This window comes from Mixophyes fleayi, chromosome 2 (assembly GCF_038048845.1).
Source record: "Mixophyes fleayi isolate aMixFle1 chromosome 2, aMixFle1.hap1, whole genome shotgun sequence".
Taxonomy (NCBI): Eukaryota; Metazoa; Chordata; class Amphibia; order Anura; family Limnodynastidae; genus Mixophyes; species Mixophyes fleayi.
Genome location: NC_134403.1, coordinates 268,901,456 through 268,927,854, shown reverse-complemented (window position 1 = coordinate 268,927,854; position 26,399 = coordinate 268,901,456). Strand labels below are relative to the sequence as shown.

Here is a 26,399-nt window from a genome sequence, read left to right as displayed (position 1 = left end):
TCACTACAAATTTTTGAAGAGCCACTAATAGGTACTAACAAGTAGAAGTGAACCGCAACCCAACTGAATTACAAGTGCATTAATTAACTACAAACAAGGCTTGTAAAATAGAGCTACAGAATCCGCTGGCGCTATATTAAAGGTTAATGATGATGATAATACTACTACTATTTTGCCACCCTTATATCTCCTAGCTCAATGCCCTCTTCCATAGTTACTCATACTCCCCAATCCCACTTATCTTTTGACAGGCCGTTCTGCTGTTGCTCCAATGAGCGTTCTGCTTCAATGCTGCTCAGACAGGAAGTGAAGAAATATGAACACACTTCCTTAGTGTGTGCAATAATCTGGGGTATTCTGCCAGATGTCTCCCTGGTGAGCTCAGACTAGCCTTGTGCATTTTAATGTGCATGAGGCTAATAACTTTGAGGGGCCGCAATTACAGCTGCGGAGGGCCGACTTGGAGTACCACTGCTCAAGTTGCTCACAAAGCAGCAAATTACATAGCTTTGCTCAGTTAAACTAGAAAGTGGAAATGTGACCCTTAAGCTGGGTACACACTACACTGTTTTCATCCAATAATCGGCTCAAACAGCCCACATACGACCGCTCGTTCAAAAGTCGGGTCAGTGTGTGCAGTGACACGATGGTCGAAAGTCTGCCCAAATGGACGATTATCGCCTCATTTGGTTGGTCGTACCGTTTAATATTTTCGTTCCAATCTCGTTTCCGCTGTGTAGGGTGTATAAACTTCCGACCGATCCACAACAGGGAGTACGAAATTACAGTCATTGCTCAGGACAACATGGCTGTAAAAATTGCTAAAGGGACATCCGCTCTTCCCTTTATCGTCCTAAACAAGGCTAGTGTGTATGCAGTCCATGGACCGAGCGATCGGAACATCGATCGCATGTAAAATCGCTCGGCATAAAAAGTTGGTCGAAATTTCTGTAGTGTGTACCCAGCTTTACTAAAAACCCTTATATTGCAAGATATCAATATGTTAAAATTTACAATGTAAAATGTTTTTATATCAATACTGGAAAGCTTTATACAATTGAAGCCAGATAATCGTTTCACCTGCATATGGTTTAGAAGAACAGAATACAAAAATGACCTAAAACTAAAAAAGGCCCTGTTATTAACCCTATTGTTTACATGCTTGTTAAGGAGAGATCCAGTAAGGTTCCCTCTAGAGCAGTGATGGCTAACCTGTGACACTCCAGGTGTTGTGAAACTACAAGCCCCAGCATGCTTTGCCAGCTATCAGCTAGTTATTTACTGGCACAGCATGCTGAGGCTTGTAGTTTCACAACACCTGGAGTGTCACAGGTTAGCCATCACTGCTCTAGAGCAATATACGTTTCAGCTTACTATCATATGCTGGATACTTCATCCAGCACGAACAATGTGAGGCTTAGTTTACATCCAGCAAACTAATAGACATCTTATATTAAAGGAACACCATTCAAACCTTATGTAATCTCTCTTAAAAGACACAAGGCCAATGAGTGAGCTCCACCTCTAAATCTTCCTGGGACATCTACATCTATTTATATATAGGACATACGCACAGATGATGTTAATATATTCCAGTATATAGTGTTCGTGTTCATTAAAAAAAGTGTATCATAAAGGAATAATGCACTCCCTAGTGTAAATTATTATGGATAATAAATGTCATTTAGGACCATGCCGTGACTACATCCTGTGCTTTAATATGGTCACAGAACTTCTCAGTTACTAATACCCTTATCAGTGTCAGAGCTGTATTAAAAAAGTGCATTTTTATTAATAATTGTATGCTGTCCGTTAACTTTTTGTTTGTTTAAACCTTTTATTGCTAGTGTTTGTTGGGGGAAGTTTGAGGGCCTGATTGAAGAAGAACAGTGATCACATGTGTTTGTTAACCATATATATTCATTGTAGAATGGCTGCAAGCCAGTGATGGTATTACGGGCAGCACGGTGGCTAAGTGGTTAGCATTTCTGCCTTCCAGCACTGGGGTCATGAGTTCAATTCCCAACCATGGTCTTAGCTGTGTGGAGTTTGTATGTTTTCCGCCCACACTCCAAAAACATACTAGACATCCCCACCATCATGGGTGATTTCAACATCCCGATTGCTAATCCACGTTCCAATGCTGCTTCCAAACTACTCTCTCTAACCTCTACACTTGACCTCTCCCAGTGGATTGAATCCGCTACTCATCAGGATGGCCACTGTCTTGATCTTGTTTTTTCTAAACTATGCTCAGTTTCTGATTTCCTTAATACTCCATTCCCCCTCATCACCTTATTATATACTCATTCACCCCCAGTTCTTTAGCATCCCCAGTATCAAACTCTTCCAAGCCTTCACACACCTGCAAGAATATTAGCTATCTTCCACACTCCAAAAACATACTGGTAGGTTAACTGGCTGTTAACAAATTGTCTGTGTGTTAGGGAATTTGGACTGTAAGCCCCAATGGGGCAGGGACTGATGTGAGCGAGTTCTCTGTACAGCGCTGCGGAATTAGTGACGCTATATAAATAAATGGTGGTAATAATAATAATAATAATAAATAGATTTTCAACAGTTTTCCACCTCTCTTCAACACCTTCTCTCCCCAATTTCTACATTCTCCTCCCCCGATAGGGCTGTATCCCACTGTCACCAAACCCTAGCAACTGCCTTTGATCAAGTGGCTCCAGCGACTCTACATACTCCGCGTAGACTTCATTGCCAACTGTGGCACACTAAAGTAACAAAAACTATCTCGTACAGCAGAAAGACACTGGCGTAAATCTTGTACCTCTAATGATTTCATCACATATACTGTTATCTACCACTCCTATAGAAATGCTCTGGACACTGCAAAACAAGCATACTTCCAATATCTCATCTATGCTCAGGCTTCTAACCCCAAACGCCTTTTTAAACACATTTAAATCTTCTCAATCCCCCCTCCCCAAACCCTCAGACTACCATTAGTGCCCAGGATCTTGCTTCCTATTTCAAGGACAAAATAGATCAGATCAGACTTGAGATGGTACCATCTCCCTCGACAAGCAATCAGCTCAATTCCTTTGTAGCACCCTCTGACACTCTTCATTTGATCCCACAAATGAAGAGGAAGTTTCTACTATCTTCTCATCTTCCTACTCTACCTCCTGTCCTCTTGATCCCATTCCCTCACAAATTGGTAGGTCCCTGTCTCTTGTGCTCATTCCACCTCTAACTAAAAAGAGGATTTATACTTACGATAAATTGGTTTCTCTGATTCCATCTGGGGGACACTGCTAACCATGGGGACTTACTAAAGCAGCCCCTCTGATGGGTGGGACCGCTCTGATAGCCCAGCACGTAGAGCACTACGGCCAAATGAGGCGTCCTCAGACGCAAAGACATTAAATTGGTAAAATTTTGTGAAAGTATGGACCGAGGACCAGGTGGCTGCTCTGTATAACTGATCCGCTGAGGCCCCATTACGCGCCGACCAAGACGCCCCAACCGAATGGGTAGAATGGGCAACAATACGCTCCGGCACAGGACGGTTAGTACGGACATAAGCCTGCTTAATTGTCAGGGTAAGCCATCTAGCAATTGATTGCTTAGACGCTGGCCATCCCCGTCTAGAAAAATCAAATAAAACAAATGGGAGAACTGCAAAGATTCGTAAGACAGATTCTCTAACGTAAATACGTAAAGCCCTAACCACATCCAAATATTTCCTTCTCCCTGTTCCAGAAGCCTGTTCCCATCGGGTCATATCCTCCTCTTGTAGCAGATATAATGACCCAAACTTTCTAGGCACAGTGAACCTCTTATCCGGATGCTTCCAAGAGGCCTCTGCAATCTCTCTCAGCTCTGCAGAGGGAGGAACTTCCTGCGCAGTATATCAGCGATCTCCACTTCTCCACTAAGTGGAATCGCATGATATCTGCTAAACTGTCCCCTGAAAAGCGCTGTTACAGCACGGCCATTTCCCCAAGTCCCCCCCCCCTCTTTTCACTGAGGAGGGGACTTGGTACGCTCCACTCCTCCATGCAGTGGCCCCGGGGAACGGCAGGAGTACTGGCGCCGGACCCTGCTAGCAGTGTGAGAAGTCTCACCGCTCCATGTGAAAAACTCAGCGGGAGCCGCGGCTCCCCTGCTGACAACTGCTTCTCTGTTCACGAGTCTGCTCTGTATTACAGAGCCACTCGTGTGCGAGTCAACAGAAAAAAAACTCTACAAAGAAAAGAAAAAACCTAATTACAGTGAACCCTGTTCACTGTGCAGCTCTTCAACTTCAGCCCATACTCCTTGGTCACCTACATCAAACTGAGTTCCGTTGGGAGCTGGCAGGGGGATGGCCTGTCAGCAGCAAAAAGAATTAACTATTTAGATGCCAGACTCCTCCCTACCCTACTCAACCCCATGGTTAGCAGTGTCCCCCAGATAGATGAAAGAGAAATCTGTAATCTCTCTCTCTCTTTTTAATTACGAATTACTCCTATTTTGTAAAAACAAAATTCTGACCCAATCTCTCTCTCAAATTACCGCCCCATCCCTCAGCTCAAATGCTCCTCGAAGCTTCGAGAGAATTGCCTACACTCGCCTCACACACTTTCTTACAGCAAACCACCTACTGGATTCTCTTCAGTCAGGCTTTCGCTCTCAACATTCCACAGAGACTACGTTGACCAAGGTTGTCAATGAATTGATCACGGCAAAAACTGAAGGCCATTACTCTCTTCTAATTCTACTTGATCTCTCTGCTGCATTTGACACTGTTGAACCACTCTCTCCTCATACAAACGCTACAATCCATAGGTCTTGACGGCACTGTCCTATCCTACCTATTTAAATCGCTCTTTCCGTGTTAATTTCTCTGGATCCACATCTGCGCCGCTACCTTTATCAGTTGGAATACCACAAGGCTCAGTCCTAGGTTCTCTGCTATTTTCTATCTACACCACTTCTCCTGGAAAACTAATAAACTCCTTTGGATTTCAGTATCATCTCTATGCGGATCATACACAAATCTATCTATCATCTCCTGATCTCTCACCATCTGTGTTGTCTCGCGTTACTGACTGTCTGCCATTTCAGCTTGGATGTCTTCTCGCCAATTCAAACTCAATCTTTCAAAACACTGAATTAATAATATTCCCACCTAAAAACAGAAGCTTCCTGCCTGACATTTCTATTTCTGTTGATAACATGACCATAAATCCCACCCTACAAGCTCGCTGCCTAGGTGTAATCCGTGACTCGTAACTATCGTTTGTTCCCCACATTGATTCTATATCTAAATCAGGTTACATACATCTAAAAAGAACATTTCCAGAATACGCACATATCGCACTGCACTCATCTCCAGCATCGACTATTGCAATTCCCTCATTACTGGACTTCCCAAAATCAGACTTGAATCCCTACAATTTATTTTGCACGCAGCGGCTAGATTGATTTTCCTTGCAAACCACTCTTCCTCTGCTGAGCCACTCTGTCAGTCTCTACATTGGTTGCCTGTTTTTCAACGAATCCAATATAAAATTCTTCTACAAACATAAGTATACAAAGATTTTCCTCTAGTCTACAAACCTTCAAGCACTCTCTGAAACCCACATCCTCAGACAAGCTTATGATATTCCTCAACCAACAAAACAACAACCCTATTACCAACAATGCTGTGCGACTGATCACACAGCCCAATCAATACTTTTTACCTTTGCATTTTAGCTGGTCCATTGTGCAATATGATGTAGCACGTGACCTTGTATTTTAAACTCCCATTGTCCCATAGATTGTAAGCTTGCGAGAAGGGCCCTATTACCTCTCTGTCGGTATGTATTACCCAGTATTGTAGTATTAATGTTTTCTGCCAATTGTAAAGCACTACCGAATTTGCAGACGCTATAAATATTGATGACGAGTACCCATAGAATTTACAGTAGGGAGTGCTTCTTCTCACATCTAACATTAGAATATATAATCTATAGAAGAAAAAATAAAAAATGATGCCAAAGTGGGCTTAGCCTTTCAATAACTACATACAGAAGCAAATAGGATTTTGTAGAAGCAGTGTTTTTATTTCTTCACTATTAATACTTGCTGGAAGTTTTAAGTAACATAATATATAAAAGTCAATAGTTTGAAATTAGTGACGAAGACACTGAAATTCAAAATTTAACTCACAATCCATAACATATATATAAAAAAATAAATAAAATCAAAAACAAACACAAAGTAGTTAAGGTTTCTAACCTTTGCACTTTGGGGGATCAGCGCTCCAACTTCCATTAGATGTGCAAAATATGGAGGCTTCTCCAATAAGTGATAAGCCACTTTTGCAGGTGTAGGTCACAGCATCCTGGTATGTATAATCAGTTTTATCAGGGTTAAACGATCCATCAGTAATTGCATTTGGAGGAGGACACACTTGAACTGAGAAAATAAGAAAGAGTCAATTAAAATGCATATGACGTGTAAAACATAGTAATTTATATACAGTCATTGCTGAAGGATATTTTTTTTTTTTTATAGTTATAGCAAGAAAGGTCCAGTGGTAAAGTGCACTGATCAAATAACATTCACAGCAAGTGACTTATGGAGTTTAAAATGCCAGTTTCTCCTCCTTCTGCTTTTAATAAAGTCAGTGTCTCTTAAGGAAGAGGGTTTATTTACGAACATAGTACAAATTTGCAGTGCTGTCTGACTTGACTATAACGTTCAAAGGAAATTGCTGATTGATTGAAAAAGGTTACTGCACAGTTTCTTATGTTTCACTTTGTTGGTAAATAGAACTTTCTGACTTCCAGACAATAAAAATACATTGTAAGCTTGACTGAGCAGGGAAACTGTCAACAATGCTGTGTATAAATGGCTACATGCATACATTTTATCACATTAATCAATCTATACACTTGCAATAAGGGTCAACCATCCTTTTCAGCTAAGGTGTTAGAGTATCTTAAACTTCTAAGAGGGGATAACTTGATCACAGATGGTTTGAACTGGGTAATGGATCCCTCATTGGATTCCTTCAATGCTTGCACAGAACCTTCACACTCTTACTTGGAGGTAAAAAAGCCTGCTACATGACAACTAGATTGCTGACATCTGGGAATGCAACACCCCCACACATACAAGTATACTTCTTCCTTGATAGCCACAGACATAGATCCTTGATATCAGTGTAGTTTAGGTCAGATTAAATATTTGGATCATGCCCCAATCTACATCTCAGTTAACCCCGAGCAAGCCCCTCCCCAGCAACTTAATTAACCTTTACAAAATCTTGCATCCAACTTAAAACCGCAATTGTGGATTACATGACCCTAAATGATCTACAAAGAACATTCCAAAATGATCATACAAAAATATATAACTGTTAAAAAGAATGAATATTGTGGATGTTTCCCCCTTATTAAGACTATAAAAGCCTTATTTGCACGTGTGATCACAGCACATTATAAAGAAAAACGTTATCTTTTATTTATAAGACGTCACAAAAGGTCCACAGCGTCGTACACGATATATACAGAACATTTTACATGATACACGAAAAAAAAAAAAAAAAAAAAAGATACAAAAATCAGACATACTGAAGAAACATAATATAGAGAGAAGGAGGTTACAGTAATCAAGGCGAGAAATTACAAGGAAATGAATACGTTTTGAGAGGGACAGAATGTGAGGTTTGCAAGTCGAGGATGACACCTAGGCATCGGATTGAGGGACAGAAAGGAGGGTAGTGTTTTTAACAGAAAGAAGGGGGGGGGGGGGGAATGATTAGTTTAGTGTTAGAAATATTTAACTTAAGAAAGCTGGGACACTCAAGATCAGATGGCTGAGAGACAGCAGGAGACAATACATAAGGGGAGGGTTAAGGCCAGGGCATGTTTGGGCGTCATGAGCATAGAGGTGGTACTGGAGGTCGAAGGAGCGGATGAGGTCACTAAGGGCGGAGGAGGTGTAGAAAGAAGAGCAGGGGGCCCAAGAACAGATTCCTTGGGGAACTCAAACAGGTAAGAGGCAGATGTGGCGTCAAGTGTAGAAATTGAAAAGGGTAAGAGGAAAACCAGTAGAGGACAGTCTTACAGATGCCTATAGTTTAAAGAGTTTGCAAAAGAAGGTATTGGTCAACAGTATACAAGGCAGCAGAGAGTTCATGAAGTATAAGGAGGGAGACGTGTCCTTTAGATTTAGCAAAGGGAAGGTCATTAGTGAGAAGAGAGAAAGTAGGGGAGACGGTTGAGGAGATGAGGGGATGGGTTCATGTAGGCAGCTGAAGGGGGATGAGGAGGAGAAAACGCTGATTTCATCTACAGATGCCAGAGTGAAGAAAGAGAAGGATGATAGGGGTAACAGTGGGGAGCAGGTGAGGAAGATGACGTTCACAGAGGAGGGTGGGAGGGGGAGAGGTTATTGAAAGAAGGGACTAATGGGAGAAGATGTCATGACATATTGACTAAATTTTGGAGGTGAAGTAGGTAGCATAGTCGATAGAGAACAAAGGGAGTGGGGAAGGGGAGAGGAGGGAGCTGAAGGTAGCAAAAAGGTGACAGGGGTAGGAGAAACGGGAGTGATAGGGCAGAACTGTAAGTTGTATGAACTTAAGGTGAAGTCAACATGAGTGATTGGATTTCTCCAGACCCGTTCTGCACTATGGCAGCATATTTGAAGACAGCGGGCAAATTTGGAGTGCCACAGCCTCATCGGAACAAGAATGAGCGGTGATGGGGGAGAGGAGTGAGTCCAGGGAGGAGAGTGTAGATTAATGGTGCCAAGATTACATCTGGTGAGATGGGGAAACGTAAGAGGAGGGGAGAGATGATGAATTTATATTACAATAATATATATATATATATATATATATATATATATATATATATATATATATATATATATATATATATATATATATATATATATATATATATATATATATACACATACACACACACACACACATACAAATTATATATAAAAAAACTGCACACCTGTTAAATGTGAATTAGTTTAATTTAGTATGGGGGCGGGGGGATCCAAATCGGTCAAATAACTAAAATCATGAACAATTTTTTTTAAAAGTAAGAACAAAACAAAAAACCACCACAACAATGTCTCATAAGCTTACTAGCACAGAAAGGTACTTCATTACTCCAAGTTCCATCAGCTTGGCATTCTCTGTAATCCCTTTTGGACTCCATATTGTATCTAAAATAAAATAATTTTAAATAAATATATATGAAACAAAAGAACACATCATACAGCATTAGTAACATGTATTACAGAAGTTTACAGGCAAATATTTATTGGTGAAACACAGATTGTTTTTGAACAAGAAATACAAAGAAGTATGAAATAAAGCTGAAAGCAGTTCAGACTGCACAGTCGCATTTTGTAACTTGTCAAAATGCAAGGTCTAAAGGTTTGTATAGAGCATATATCGGTTTAGTGACTCGCAAGATACACAGCCTTTTTTTTTTTATTGCTTGTTAAATCCTCTAATGACGTACAATGATAATACATCTGCCCATTAGAGATTTTTAGAAATCCGTTACAATATTATTCCCACATTTAATGTGTTTTTTTTTTTTCTCTAGTCTGCTTAAGCCTTGATATATGTATTTTTGTATTCGTTGGCATAATGCCATATATTATACGCCTGCGTGATTGCAATATGTCTACGTAATGTGAACTTCAAAACTGACGTCTTTTGTCCAAGTAAATCAGAGTTCTAGAAAAACAGACCTATGAGTTGCTTAACTCCTGGCTGGCTGACACCTTACCTGATCACTGACCACTCAAGAAATATTGCTATCATTGTTATTGGAAGCCATGTATAAACCTCTATCTTCTCAGTTAATTACTCTTTCCTATTGTTTAAAACTTCATGTACCAATAATAAATCTCCAATAAAACGACATCTACAAGTACTCCTTATGTAGATTTGATTGATATAGAACTAGATAGGAGAAAATATTTTTGAAGGAGAATCAACCTAAATAAAAGTTTTTTTTTCTAGTAGGGCAATGATACTGCTCACCTCTTCAGCAGCGCTAACATTAGTGTGTGGTTTTTTTTAGCAGTTTTGGGGAATGAGGATAAAGTATAGTTTCTTTGGTTTATTGAATAAACAATACATTAGAAATATTATATTACAGGAGCAATGAAGTGAAAGGGAGATAAACAAAATACAGATATGAAGAGAATTTTTTTTTTTCAAAGAACAAGTTGCGGCTGCAATAAAACAAAGGCTGCATTTTGTATTAATCTGAAAACAAAAATGAAAACACCTCATGGCACACAGCTAATATGCAATATTATACTGCAGTACTATTAATATCACTATAAAGTTCTAAACAACATAATAGAACCAATATTGCAGGTTAATATTTTAGAAGTCACCATGAATTTCTGTGACCTGTGTAAAAAAAAATAATGAGACATATACACACACAATAAATGTAAGCTACATCATTAAAACTTGATGACCAGGGTTTTCACTTTTTCCACAAGGCTCATTTTGAAATTGTTCAACTATTAAATGTATAACATGTTAGTGAAGGCAAACACTGGAATATAAACATAATTTTCCATATTGAACCACATTTATACAAGCACATAGTCCCATCAACTATCTAAAAGCACTGCCTTGTGCAAAAAACAGACACTACACTACTCTGTGGCTTTAGTATACTAGTAGTTTACAGTAGTGGCTGCATCGTCAGTTACAATACTCAGGGGCATATTTATTAACTAGCGCATTTTTCACAGGCTCATTTTCATTCTTTATCGCAAAACATTTATTAAAAGTGTTCTGCCGGAGAGTGCGTGGCTTGGTGCAGGATGGAGTAGGATGCTAGTTTCCTGAGCTCTCACAGAATCCGCTCTAATCTATCCTAATATCGTCATACCAGCTGCCGCCACAATCTACATTTAGCGGCACTAGTCGTTCAGACCTTATTGAACTAATTCTAGTACAGTTTACAACCTTCGTGAAGCTGGTGCTGAGTAGGGATCGGAGCCCGGCGTGGCAGGGGTGAGAGGCGCTCATTACCTGTCTATCCCTGAATGCGCTGACCTTCCCGCCTGCAAGCCTGGTGACTACTTCTTCAGGTGTTCGGCCAAACCTGGTGGTTGCGGACTAGACTCTGAAGAGGGACTGAGAAGGGGGCCCATCGCGGTGTGACTGCGTTCTTCATCAGTCTGGGACGAGGCCTGGCAGGCTATACACATTTTCTTACAGCTCTGGGTAAGAGTACTGTAGGACGAGTGTAGTTGAACAAGGGGCATACTACTCAACTGCCCATTTGCTATACCGACTGGCTGACAATTCTTTCTCTGGGACCGGGAGGTGATTGGTGCGATCTGGAAGAGCCGCCCGCCATTTTGTACTCCTTTGCACTGGTTACCCTTACCCTGCTGCTAAATATTGGAGGCAGCTGAGGTAGGACACTAACCTGCAGGGATCTATGACTGCATTTCACTCACTAGCAACGCATAACTCGCAGTTCTCACAAAAACTGGCAAGCTGCACTGCTAAATCTGGAAAGTTAAACACTTTTTATCCTACTGCACAGCTTTGTCAATACTTCATGTGTCCCTGCATAACAGGCTTTAACATGTTGACATGCTCTGAGGCAAACCTGTCCAATACATTCAGCTGTGTATTGAGGGGACTTTGGGATTTGTCTTTACTTCGCTGGCCGCGTAACCATATAAGAAGTGAACCATTGCAAAGGAGTTATATTGGGGACACTTTGTGGGTTTCTGCATGCTGAATATTCTTTTTTATCTCACCGGTGTACAGATAACATGGGAAAACTCAGCCAGGCGACGGCTGCATTGGCTAAATTGGAGCAGTATGCCTGTCAATCTACATCAGCCAAAGGACACCGCTTTGTCTGCCCAAACACCGAACACTTCTCCTGTTCCAGATCCACAGGTCACTGAAGTTACTCCCTCTCTGCAACAGTTAGTACTAGCTAATGCTACCAGTGAAAAGAAAGTTACTGACAGAATTGGGGAGGTGCAGGCCGACCTCTCCCTTATCTGTTATGACCTTCAGAAAATGTGTGAGCGAGTGGATAAGTTGGAACATAGGGTCTCTCCACTGGAAGATGTAAATGGCACCATAATGGAACAACTTGCAGATCTGGCGACCCAGGTAACCCACTGTAAGCAAAAAAGTCAGCTGTGGAGGGGTGGCTTCGACGAAACAACTTGAGATATGTGGGTCTTTCTGAAAAAGTGGCGGACACTAATCCAGAAGTGTGCCTAGAGACTAGGTTGCTCCAAAAGTTTGAGTAAGAGGCTCTCTCCTCACTTTACGGTTGAGAGGGTGCATCGCCTCCCTCCACAGGTTCCTCCACCTGGCGCCCCTCCACCTTCCCTCATTGCAAAGATCCTACACTTCAAGGACAGAGACGCAGTTCTTAGGTTGGTGCGCCAGCATGACCCTCTCAAGTATGACAACCATATAATTTCTGTTTTTATGGATTTCGCTTTGGAGATACAAAAGAATAGATCTCAGTTCACCCAAGTCAAAAAGAGACTGGGAGACCTATATCTGCCTTACTCCATGCTATATCTGTCCAGGCTTCGAGTGTCTGCGGACAGCAGACAACACTTCAGCTCACCTAAAGATGCAGTCGACTGGCAGAAGCTCTGGACCCCTGAGGACACTGGGCTCCTGATTATTTAGCATTTGATGTTCTGTATTTGATAACTGGGTACTTTTGTGGGCTGTTGGCGTGCCAGGCCCTGACTCTAAATAGTGCCTTTATTAATATGCCATTCTAGTGGTAGTAGTTGGTTGAGGACTCATATTAGGAAGAACTAGTTATAGCTTCATAACCTTCAACATCCAAGTAGATAGTAGTTGTTTTTTGGGGTAATTCTATAGTTTTAGCGATCCAAGTGTACTCTAGCTGTTTTAAGTTTACTGGGAATGTGGGGTGGAACAGGCAGGTTTGAAATTTTCTATGTCTGCACTTTGTTTTCCTTTGTTTTTTTTAGCTGTATAACCATCTGGGGGTAAATGTATGAATCTCCGGATTCTTCATCTCCGGCGCTGCATTATAAAGGGAAGTTTCCCTTTACAATGCAGCGCCGCTTTAAATTTAAGCGCTGAAGAGGCTGAACACGCCGGAGATGAAGAATCCGGAGATTCATACATTTACCCCCTGGTGTGTTTCTACATATACTTTCTGTGGGACTTTAGTGGTGCAGGTCCAATTTGCTACTAGTCAGAGAAATTTTTATTTTTTTTCCCCTTCAAATTGTACTTCTATCTTTTACATACCGAACATACATGGCATTTTGCATAGGTTTCACTCCGACACGCACTAAGCCATTAATGTAATTTTTCGCTCAGTCCTGGGTTGAGCAGATTATGGGAGTCCCCTTTCTAGACCGGGTGTCCTTTGCCTGTCATCTCTTTCTCTGGTCCCCAGTTTCTCACCTGACTCATCATGGCAGTAAGTAATCCTCTGGAGGGGGCTCCGCCTGCTCACCTGGATTGTAAGGGGCTTGAATGTTAAGTATAATCTAGTACTCTCCAAGCTTCAAAAATACGCAACAGACATTATTTGCTTAGTGGATAAACATTTTCATGGTGGTAAGATATTAGCACTTAAAATACCATGAGTGGGATGGGCCTACTACTTTGTATATTCTCCAAACTCTAGGGGAGTTTCCCTTTTAATAAGGAAAAACTTACGCTTCACTTTAGAACAATTACAACTAGACCCTTATGGTAGATACGTCTTTATAGAAGCAATAATTGAATCCTCTCCAATAATGATTCTTGCTATATATATATATATATATATATCCTGCCCCCATATGGTGCCCAGGTGTTAGGAAGGGCAGAGTCCTTCCTATCCCAAATGACTGATACCCCTCTTATTACAGTCGCTCATGCATATAACATGCTTGATCCCAGCCTTCACAGATGGAAAGAGGCCTCTGTTAGGACTCCCTCAATGCCAACGACATTCTCCAGGAGATGGGACCTGTGGATGGCTGGAGAGCCCGCTACCCAGACACGCAACAATTTTTCTGCCCCTCTATCACTTATAACTCACTCTCCCATATAGACCTTATGCTTCTGTCCCCCTAAATCGATGGCCCTGGTATCCAAAACTGAATATTTGCAGAGAGGCACTTCCAACCATTCTTCTGTTTTGGCCCAGGTTGACAATGCAACAGATAAGGAAACTCACTTCTGGAAGATACATCCAGTCTGGCTGCACCCATTGGCTGCAAGTGCTGATCTCAAATGTCTGTGGGAGGGATATTTCGGGGATAATTCTCACGACAATCCAGCCGTTTTATGGGATGCCTTCAAAGCTTTCTTGCGGGGAACTCTCATAAAAAAGGTAGCAGACACCCAAAAATTTAAATCAGTCTCGAGAGATGGAACTTGAACAATCATGTAGAAATCTAGAATTTATCTTTCTGATATCATGAACGCTGGAGGATAGGGTTTGGTGGCTCGATGTGCAACATAAGTGATCAGAGTTTTTATTTGACAAATCAAAAATGCGGCTTTTATTCGCTAGCCATTCACAATTTTTGGTAGCCGACATGGGCGGTAGTTACATTGCTTGCTTGTACCAGGAGGAAGGGGCTAACAGGACAATCACAGCTATTCTTTATCATAATGTAGTGTCGCACTTCACAGGAGTGGGTATTGCTAATACTTTTTTAAATTACTATAAAGAGCGGACACTATAGCTCTATATGCAGTTGACATGCTATTGTTCCTGTATGAAGCGGATGTGTCCCTAAATAATCTTCTGGAGACAGTTGATCATTTTGGCCATTATTCTGGACTTAAAATTAATTGGAACAAGTCCAATATTTTCCCAGTCCATTGCATTATCCTTTTCCAGCCCTCCTCTGATCACCTCCTCAAAATGGACACTGCGTTTTAAGCACCTTGTTATATGGATCTCCCCTAGACCAATAGACTGTTTAATTAAATGTTGACCCCATCACTATTTTACGCTCAGATACCACACATGGAAAGGTCTTCCATTTACTGTGACTGGAAGAATTAATCTCTTTAAAATGATAATGCAGCCCGAATATCTTTACGTACTACAGCATTCACCTGTCTACATTCCTAATCAAATATTCCAGCTCATTAACTCATCACACTCCTCTTTCATTTGGGGAGACAGGCGGGCCAGGATAAAACTACATACTCGGTGTACAGTCATGGCCAAAAGTTTTGAGAATGACACAAGTAATGGTTTTCACAAAGTTTGTTGCTTCAGTGTTTTTTAGAGCTTTTTGTCATTTCATAAGTGTCAAAGGCTTTTATTGACAAGAACATTAAGTTTATGCAAAGAGTCAATATTTGCTGTGTTGACTGTTCTTTTTGAAGACCTCTGCAGTTCTCCCTGGCATGCCGTCAATCAATTTCTGGGCCACATACCGACTGATGGCCTCCCATTGTTGCCTAATTAGATGCACTCACACCTGACTGCTTCCATTCATGAGCAAGCTCTGCACTGGTGGTGCCCCAATCCCGCAGCTGAATCACTTTAGGAAACGTTCCTGGTGCTTGCTGGACATTCTTGGGAACCCTGAAGCCTTCTTCACAACTATTGAACCTCTCTCCTTGAAGTTCTTGATGATCCGATAAATGATTGGTTTAGGTGCAATCTTACTAGCAACAATATCCTTGCCTGTGAAGCCCTTTTTGTGCAAAGCAATGACGACTGTACGCGTGTCCTTGCAGGTAACCATGGCTAATAGAGGAACAATAATTTCAAAAAAACCACCCTTTGAAAGCTTCCAGTCTGTTATTCTAACTCAATTAGCATGACAGAGTGATCTCCAGCCTTGTCCTTGTCAACATTCTTACCTGTGTTAATGACAGAATCACTGACCTGATGTCAGCTGGACCTTTTGTGGCAGGGCTGAAATGCTGTTCTTGAGATAAAGTTCACTGTCATGGCAAAGAGGGACATTGAAATGAATTGCAATTCATCTGATCACTCTTCATGACATTCTGCAGTATATGCAAATTGCCATCATAAAAACTGATGCAGCAGAGTTTGTGAAAAATAATATTTGTGTTATTGTCCAAACTTTTGGCCAGGACTTTAAATCCAAATCTGCTGACGGCCTGGTACTACCAAATCTTAAGTTCTATTATATGATGGCTCAGTTGTCACAATTAATTGGATGGCTGAACGTCTGTAGTAACAGCACTCTGATGGGCTTCCTTAGTGAGCGGGCGGCGCCTCTGTTTAATCCACTGCAGGTACTTTTGATGGGTCGGTCACTTAGTTCTGACCCTCCTATTCTTGCTCAGGCAATGAAGGTGTGGAACATGGCACACAAAGTCTTTGGTGGGGAGGGATTGGATGCGGACACCCCAATCTAGTAAAACACTGCATTGCCTGAACTAAACAAACTGAATAGTGACAGCTTTTGGCGCTGTCTCGGGGTGTCTGCATTGGGCCACCTCTATGAAGCAAATGTATTTAAGTCTTTTGCGCAGGTCCAGCGAGATTTTCAGATTCCTCATAATGCAATCTATCGCTACTTGCAACTTAGGCATGCCATTCAGTCGCACATTTGCAGCTCCTCCCCCACACTTTTAGTTTCTCCCATTAGATCACTTTGGAGAACTATGGGCAGACGCAGAGTCATCTCCACGGTATACACAAAGCTTAACTATCATTATTCCATTAACAGTGCTATCCTTATAGCTAAATGGGAATCCAATGTTGGTATGCTAGTTAAGGAGTATGAAAAGTATAAAAGATACAACCTCATGTGTCAGTTTTCAACAAATTCACCTCTATATATTGCACAGGCTGTATCACACCCCGACGTCATTGGTTGGAAATTGCGGGAGACAAAATACTGACTCCTCTAAATGTGTGGCCTGTTGGGTTGTGACTTTTGGCACCTGTTGTGGGAGTGTCAGGGGTACATGCCTTCTGGAATAAAGTGTGGGAGTGTATTGGTGACACTGACCCAGGGATCTCCCCTTTGACACCTAAGATATGTTTATTTGGTATCTTCCTGGAAGATAGCTTGAATAGACCTCTTTACAAATTTGTTTTTATCCTTATAACCTTGGCAAAAGTTATTATAGCGCGCACTTGGCTGGCAGATGTAAACCCAGATTTTTATAAATGGAGGGCACTGGTAAACGATACTATGAATCATGAGAGGTATATGTACACTGAGAGGCGGGTGAAGGACAAATACCACAAATATGGTCTCCATGGTATGAATCAAGACACCGATTAAACATATCAGGGCATGATTGCAGTTATGCCGCTTCACTTCAGATTTGTCCTCCTTTTCTCTCTTTCCCCATGATGGCGGCCTCTTCGCCTCGAAGCTACTAACCCCTGCCTTTGCTTTTACATTAGTTCAAACTCCCCTCTCATATGTGTAGTGAGGACTATCGTAATAATCAATCTATGCTTGACACGTGTTGCTATATTTAATTCTGTAAAATTCTTATGGTCTCTGACACTGCATTTTGCTATGTTAACTTTCCACGTACTCACCTAATTGACCTGAGAAGATAATGACTGCTTTGTATCGATCCACCTGTAACCAATTGTTGACGGCTAATATCTGTTTGTATCTTTCTTTTGTTTATACTGTTTTGTGTCAGTCTTTTACGTTTTAAAATCAATACAAAATTTACTTAATTTGAAAAAAAAAAAAAAAAAAAAAAAAACACACAAATGTACCTATCTCCTATCTTCTCTATGGTCACTATGGTCTCTATCGCAAAGTGGCCACCTTTGCAACAGTAACCGAGGGGGAGAGCAGGTAAGATCTGAGGCAATGCTCTCCCCATAGGAATCAATGGCTAGCCCTCGGGCACAAGTTTCAAAGATCTTTGATTTTCAGAGCTTGATAAATCATGAAAAATAGCAGTCCCTATAGAAACTTTACATGGGGACTGCTATTGCATACGATAAAAGATCTACGATATCTGTTGCGATCTCCTAGTTATAAATAGAGGGGATACGTAAAATTGCTTTGGTCCGTTTTCGAGGGATTAAGAGCTTGTTAAAAAGGCCCCTCAAAGTCATACTGACAGACATGAAATTTTCCTCTCAGAGCTCAGCTCCAGTCAGTGAATGCTGCATAGTGGAGAGATGTGGGCAAGGACCTGTCTGCATGGCTCTGTTTGCCAGTGAACTGTATAGCTCTGAAAATATGGAATTTCCCCTATATAATCCAAGTCACAGAAACTCACCCAGTATTGCATGTATAGGTTACTCTAGATCCAAATAGGAAATTATCACCATGCATTTGCCCATTGTCTGGTTCTGCAGGGTTTCCACATGATCTCCCTACAATAGAAACAACAGAATTAAAAGTGCACGATACAGGAATGGGTGTAGAACATAGGAGATAAAAAATAAATAAAAAAAATAGATGTGTGAGACATATAACCTGTGTGATCAAAGAGTTCCAGATAGAAACCTGAAGTGTAGGTACAGTGAAAGCAACATCAGTTATTACAGAAATACTCCTGCCTATAACTTTGACTGGAAGCACTGTTCCAATTTAACTAGCAAAGGGGCATGGGTACAGTATCCATCAAGCATTCAGCTGCCACACTGATAGCAGAAGGTAGTCAGATTAGATAATAAACATTCAGGGAGGAAAATGGACCGGTGGTAATGTTCTACCCCACTGTGGAAAGTCGCAGCTGGGCGAAGGGGTTACTGTGAAAACTTTAGTGTATGGAGTTTGTTTAATAGAAAGTATTTAGTAGAGCGTTCTGAAAGAAAGAATAAACCCAGCTATAACACAAAACCATCACCAATGTCCCAAACAACCAAGGGTCATTCAAAATTCAAGGTTCATAGCATATGGCTCTAATAATGGAATACATTTGAACAAAAACTAAAAAAATTCAAATATTATTCCCTCTTCATTAAAAAAAAAAAAAAAAAAAAAAAAAAAAAAACCCTCATTCTTGAAGTACGCCCATTTACTGGCCATGAATTTGTAGCTTGAATGTCATCAATAATAAAAAAAATATATTTTTTATTTCATAAGTTGCCAATTTCAGGTGATGCAGCAGTCATTATGTCACTGTTAATGACCCCTACACAGGTAATGTGGCTGAGCAGGCAGTAAAACCCAAGAAGAATAAAGAGCACTTACGTTTGCAGAACTCGTCAGGAATAGACCATGTGGAGTCACTTAAGCAGGTTATAGTGTTACTGATCGCAGGATCACGAGTAAATCCAGGCCGACAAGTATAGTTTACAATTGAATTTACAATAAAGTCGTTTTTACCAATAAATTGTTCTCCCAACTCGCCAAATAACAGATTGGGAGGAGCTGTGCAGTTACCTGATGATAAACAACACCGTTAAGACACACACATTCAAAAAACAAATTTTGAATTCATTAAAATTGAAGTTGCATACACAAAATGGTGTCTTTCCTTGTGTGTAGGTGATCAGTGCCCTTTAAATAATGATTTCATCCTTTTTATTATTTTTCCTTTGTTTTATTTTATCATTCTTATGCCTATTTCAGAATTATACTCTTCATTTCACCTTCCAAGCACTCTTCTCCTTTGCTCTCATGAGCTTGTGTTTCCTAGGTTGTGGGCAAGTATGTAGGATTTAAAGGGTGGTATCCCTACCACCCAAACATATTGTGACAGGGGACCTCTATTGGAATGTTGCTGTAATGCCAGACGAGGGCCAGTTGACCCATGTGTGCGTTCAATTGATTGACAGCAGCACTTATCCAGTCAGGAGTCTGATGACAATCCATTTGCTTGGATAAATCTTCCTGCAACACTTGCAGATTGTTATAGCATCAGTCTCACAGCCATTTTTAATACCGGGATCCTGAGTAAACGGTGGAGACCCTAAAGAGCCTCCTACAAGTGAACTAGAGTATCTTTTCCAGAAGGTGGAAAGTCTCTATAAACCTATTATATCAAACACAATAAAAACTCCTTCCCACATTGTGAAATTAGAGAACATAATAAGAGCACAGGTTACTCTTTGACAATATAACATATGCTGTAGGACTACACAAAATGCGATGCAAGGCAATACATTCATTTAGGCTGTGGGTGTCACTGCTACTGCAATTATGATAGCACAAGTTCTATATATGGATTGGAAATGGTCACTTTCACTACGCTTATTTCCCTGTCTACGAACAAAAGAATGGAGTTTCCCAGCTCTAAGAACGAAATTATAGTCATGTTCAATGCACCAAAATGAACAGCTAGAATGGTGGTTTAGGGAAGCGATAAACATAAAATCTTACATCTCCTAGAGGTTATTAAATAAAAAAATACACTCAGTGAAGAGTGCACAGTATAGAAAAATATTTAAAAAATGCTTTTCTAATAAAATAAGATGTATATAAATGTATTTTCACACTGTGTGTATGAGGGGAGGGGTGGTATATTATGCATAAATTAAATAGTTTCAGTTGTGCCATGTAGACTGCAAATATGCACAATAATCAAAAATATTGTGACCGCATCACACATCACATTCATGTTCTGCAATGTCTGATACTTGAAGCATAGCTTACAGGAACACAGGACTTACCATGACTAGCAGCAAAGAAGGCAAAAAGGCATACAAGTAGAAGTATCCAGTGGTTTCTCATAGGGTTTGTTAGTGGAAACATATTGAACCAGGATCACAACAGAAGAGATCTATCATAAAAGAAAAACAACATTATTTCAGTTTCCTTTGTTACAAGTTAAAAAAAAAAAAATTATTTATGTGCTCAAACACACATGGAAAAATAATGTATTCCCCATTCATGGAAGAAAAAGAGTATTTGTCAAATGTATCCATGTAGCACTGATTAGAGAACCCAAATGTATATTTAAAAGCATAAAAACAAATAAATGAAACACATGGATAAAACAGGAGTAAACAAGCATATTAAAAGCTGGCGTTTCTACACAGGTGTGGCTTACGTATTAAAAAAATAACATCCATTGACAGCATCATGTATAAAAATCTGCACTGTCCTAGCGGCCTATAGTTATGGTTAACAATGCTGTAAGAGGAGACCTCAATGACCGAGAGTGTGACTGTTGGGGCATGTTTTGTAGGAGCTTAAGCTAGCTCAACTAATATTCACGAACAATTGTGTCTAAGGTGGTCTTTTTCCTGTGAGTTCCATGCGAATATTAGCAATAGTCAACAGTGAGAGGAATTGAAAACCCAGAGATCATTATGCACGTTTATTAATTTTACATGCAAGGCAAAACAGGAAAGTGCCTGTAGATCAATTAACTAGAAATTTCATCACATCTGACAATGCAATGTGTGTGTGTTCAGTGGACTGCCAAGCAGTGGAGCAGTGGATACGGTCAGATCAATCACCATTTTCAGTTGCACGTGTGGCGCCAACTAAAGAACTCTACAGTAATGAGTGTTGTTTAACACTTAATGGACAGAGTTATCATCTTCATCCCATGTTACATGAAGGGCAGTCTTCCAGAATGATAACGTCCCTATTCACAGAGCATGTGTAGATGCCCAATAGTTTTAGGAACAGGACTTAAATCACATCCATATATCAGTCATCAGATCTGAACCCAGTTGAGCAATTATGGGATATTCTGGAACAACGGCACTTTCCACCACCATCAATGGTGTGGTATCTGCACGTGGTGGACCAATGTTCTATTAAGTGACGCTTCCTTTTTTTTTTTTTTTTGTCCTACACCTGTAGATTATTACTGTTTTCACCATTCAATTCACAAACTTTAACCATACTCTAAATATAAGGAGAATGGGACTACATGAGCCACTGGTTACTGAGAAGAGTTACTGCTCCACCCATAGTTAGGGCTGTAAACAGACAGTCTATAAAGTAGTGACATTCTTATTAGGATAAAAGCTAAAGGTCATTTAACAATAAAAACAAAAAAAATACTTCTAGACACTGTATAAAAAAAGAACCAAGTCAAATATTACGGAACACTATTGGCCACTAATTCACTGTGTTACCCAATCTTTCTCTATATAAAATGATTAGCATAAAAGTAAAAAATAAAATGCTAATGGTCAGTAAAAGACAAAAAAATAAATATTTACAATTATCTTGTCACAATCTTGTCTATAACAAACAGAAAATGAGCATTTGCCTACTATATGTATGTATTATTTAATTACACAATAGTAAACATTTAGGTTTCTATGACAAAAAAAGAAAAATGAAAATAAACCCCACAGTAAATGGTATTTCTAATTAATAGAATAGTAGAAAGAAGGTGTAGAGAGATTAACCAGGTTCAATTGATTAAAGAGCATTAAAATTGATGTAGGTTTCAGAACGTATCACACCCAGATACTTTTTTAACGAAGTGCAATTATGCAATGTCAAATTGCAACTGATCAGCATTTAGCTTAGGCAAATTTAGGGTGAGACATTATGAAAGCAAGTGTCTAAATGGTTGCCATAAGTTACTATACATTTTGAGGAGCTCAGCCAAGGGTAGTGGCACTGTGACACTTTGCGCTCTCAGTGTATATCAGTCACAGAACCACAGAGCTCTTTTTAACTTCCACCTATTCCTGCTGTCTACACGTGGGGAGGATCTGGTGTGACGCTGGCATGTGAGTATTCTCAAACTAGCTAGGGACCCCAGAGTTCTTCTAATATCAGGGCAGAGAGGCTAGCGTATGCAAATGTACTTTTAGGGTGGACATTCTCTAATTAGAGAGCCAATTAGGAGTCAATGCCAAGCCAAGAATATCATCAGGGCCACACATATTATTGGGCCCTAAACATAATTGTTTCTCCCTGCTAGCTTATTTTGTATAGACGGAACAACTTGGTATGCAAACATACCAAGCTGGACATTTTCTGGGGAGAAATGTTGTAGTGGAAAAAATAACATTGTAGCACTAAATGGGTGTGGTTCAGTTTGATTGTGGGTGTGTCTTATTCAAAAGGTGTGGCCTGCATACAAATGGAGCTCTTTCCCTGATGGCAAGTATACATTACCAAGCTTACAGAGCCCAGTGTCTGCAAGCCCAGTGAATATAATAGCTAGCCCCTGGTGGTAAGATGTACATTATGATGCCCAGTCCCTAATGGGACATGCACAAAATATACCCAGTCCCTGGAAAGATGAACAGAAAGCTTACATCACGTTTGCTATTGTAAATCAGAATATTGTAATGTTGTCTAGTGTAGATCTGGAAAAATACATTACCATTGTTTTCATTACCAAGCCAGATTGCCTTGTTGTATGATGGCGTACTTTTACGATATGTACAGTTGTTAACTTGATTGCTAAAATATACATATTCCAGATTTCCTCTTTATAATTAATGAATCTAAAAATATTTTACTTCAGACAGGATTCAATTCCCAGTCTTGCACACAGACAGACACACAGGTGCACGACATGGGTGCGATTGCTGTGGCGTGTTTGTTAAGAATAATAGGATTGTGGGATCAAGTGGGGGAGACTGATGCTAAATAGCACCCGGACGATAGCTAGGGCTGGTAGATCGTGTCAGGAAATTTTATGTATTCAGACCAATTTCCCTGGCTAAAAAAAAATAAATAAAAAATAAAGAGTAAAGCACACACAAGAATAATGAGGGAAGATATGTGTTGGCATTACAAGCCAATTCACTCATTACTATCATAAATGTAACATTATACAACAAGCTGAAAGTGTATTTCAGGAAGTGTTTGATCAACTTTTTGTTGCAGTATTGTCATGATTGGAATCATTCTACCAATACGAACATGATACTAGCCTAATGTATCTACACATTAAAAAAAAGTTAATTTAAGGTATATAATTTATGCACAAAAATATTATAAGAGCCAATATATCTCCTGGAAATTAGCCATTAAAAATGCAGATAATAAGAGGAGCATGTAACATCAGATGTGGGGTGGGGGGGGGGGGGGGGATAGCCACAACTGCAAGCTGCATGAAGGTGGAAATAATCTATGCTATGTTTACCTCCAAAACACCAGGTCATGTGAAGTTAATATTTATAATGAGATTAATATTTGACAACATAATGGAAGGGAATCCAGCCTCAGCTTCATTTTTCGTAGCTAATAATTAACACAATTAGTTAATCCTATCTAACAGTAAAGTCAGAACACAAGTTACTTTGTAGGACAACAAGAAAGAAAAAAAAAGAAAAAAAAAAAAAGAAAAAGACCATTTATTGTACAATGTATGGACTACAAATTGAGTATTACATGCTATTCAAAATCTGATCATATAATGTAGAAGTAATAACACCCAATAAAAATTGGATTACATTGCATGAGGATATTTATAGACCTGGAAGTGTAGGTCCAAATGGTTTGCATGGTACAACCAGCACAATGAAATTTTAACTATTTGGTAACACATGTTAATGGCCACAGTCCCGGAGGTTTAGCATTTATGCCTTACTGTAGAATTGCAGCATTTGCTGGCACCACTACAAAGTTTTTTTGACCCAGAACTGAATACAATTAGTGGGGAAAGGTTCCAGTAACTGTGACCATTATTAAAATGACATATAGAGAAATTAAGTATCAAATAAAAAACACCACAGTTGAAAAGTAGGAACTGTATGACAAATGTAAGACTAAGCGCTTGGATGCCCGCAGCTCGAATCCCTTCAGCAAACTTTAACCAATTCTAAAAAGTAGTTTCTTTTAGGTGTAATTTTTTTTTTTTTTTTTTTTATAAAGTCCTTTGTTGAAATGCAAAAGTCTTCATCATTAAAAAGCACCCACTTTCATTCAGGTGGCCTTCACTATCCTGCTTGTTCATACAGGAAGAAATATAATCTAAAAAGTCCCCTCCTAGAGCAGTAATGACAATCAAGTGCTCTATCACACCTATGTAGAAAGTGCATACAATATATTATCTGTATTATATATTATCTGTAAATATCCACAAATCCTTGATAACCTACTCAAGCAGCCATCTGCTCCACAAATCCATATGTGGTAAAAAAAATGAAAAACAATGTGTGATATTGCAACAATATACACCCATGTAAACACACAATAAAGAAGTGCCTCCACACTAGACAAAATTCATAAAGGAAGTTATAATTCTTAATTAATCCAGAATCTGTCTTTCGCGATTGCGATTTGCACTGAAAAAGAGATCCTTACCAATCTTTAGCTAATCACCAGTGACACTAAAGACAAAGGGCTAGATTTACTAAGCTGCGGGTTTGAAAAAGTGGGGATGTTGCCTATAGCAACCAATCAGATTCTAGCTTTCATTTATTTAGTGCCTTCTACAAAATGAAAGCTAGAATCTGATTGGTTGCTATAGGCAACATCCCCACTTTTTCAAACCTGCAGCTTAGTATATCTAGCCCAAAGTGTCTATTTACCAACAATTATATATAGAATCGCGTATCTCCACTCAAAAGGTCGAAATGCGTTGAGGCCACCTTGAGAACTATCTTTTCACTTTTACCTAGAAGGGATGAGGACTTGACAGCCAAGTCTCTTATTTTTTTACATTGATGTACGTGCAATATTATTGATTTCTGTATGTGACGCATATTATTTTTTAAAAAACATTTGTCACATACTGAAAATATTGCACCTACATCAATGTAAAAAAATGATGCGCCAGCAAAGTTTTTTATATTTATGTAGGTGCAATATTTTCAGTATGTGATAAATGTTTTTTAAAAAATAATATGCATCACATACAGAAATCAATAATATTGCACGTACATCAATGTAAAAAAAATAAATAAGAGACTTAGCTGGCACATACACTGATCAGCACAACAATAAAACCACTGACAATTGAAGTGACCAACATTGATCATCTTGTTACAATGGCACCCGTTAAGGGATGGGATATATTAGGCATCAACTGAACAGTCAGTTCTTGAAAATGATGTGCTGAAAGAAGGAAAAATGCGCAAGTGTAAGAATTTGAATGACTTTGACAAGAACCAAATTGTAAAGGCTAGATGACTGGGTCAAAGCATCTCCAAAACGTAAAGTCTTGTGGGGTGTTCTCGGTATGCAGTGGTTTGTACCTACAAAAAGTGCTCCAGGGAAAGACAACCGATGAACTGGCGGCAGGGTCATCATGCGGGAGGGGGCAAAGGCTAGCCCATCTGGTCCAATCCCACAGAAGGGTTAATGTAGCCAAAATTGCTGAAAAGATAGTGCTGGCCATGATAGAAAGGTGTCAGAACACACGGTGCACAGCAGCTTGCTGCATATGGGGCTAGGTAGCCCTTATACCCATGAGTGTCAGAACTAGACCATGGAGCAATGGAAGAAGGTGGCCTGGTCTGATGAATCACATTTTCTTTTACATCATGTGGACGGCCGGGAGTGTGTGGATAGTTTACCTGGTAGTGAATAAATATAAAACGGTGTGGGTGAGACCATTTTATATT

General features: G+C 39.8%; 1 protein-coding gene across 11 annotated transcripts in view; it reads right to left on the bottom strand.

The window, feature by feature from the left end:
- LOC142138994 (membrane cofactor protein-like) overlaps positions 1 to 26,399 on the bottom strand; it is a 51,543-nt gene that overhangs the window by 19,287 nt on the left and 5,857 nt on the right. For all 11 annotated transcript variants that reach the window (XM_075196193.1, XM_075196196.1, XM_075196199.1 and 8 more), the window contains exons 2-6: positions 20,574 to 20,683; positions 19,153 to 19,344; positions 18,233 to 18,329; positions 9,113 to 9,192; positions 6,238 to 6,417 (exon numbers count right to left, since the gene is read on the bottom strand). In XM_075196193.1, the coding sequence (XP_075052294.1) occupies positions 6,238 to 6,417; positions 9,113 to 9,192; positions 18,233 to 18,329; positions 19,153 to 19,344; positions 20,574 to 20,655 (631 nt within the window). In that variant the 5' untranslated portion in view covers positions 20,656 to 20,683. The remainder of the gene's footprint in view (positions 1 to 6,237; positions 6,418 to 9,112; positions 9,193 to 18,232; positions 18,330 to 19,152; positions 19,345 to 20,573; positions 20,684 to 26,399) is intronic.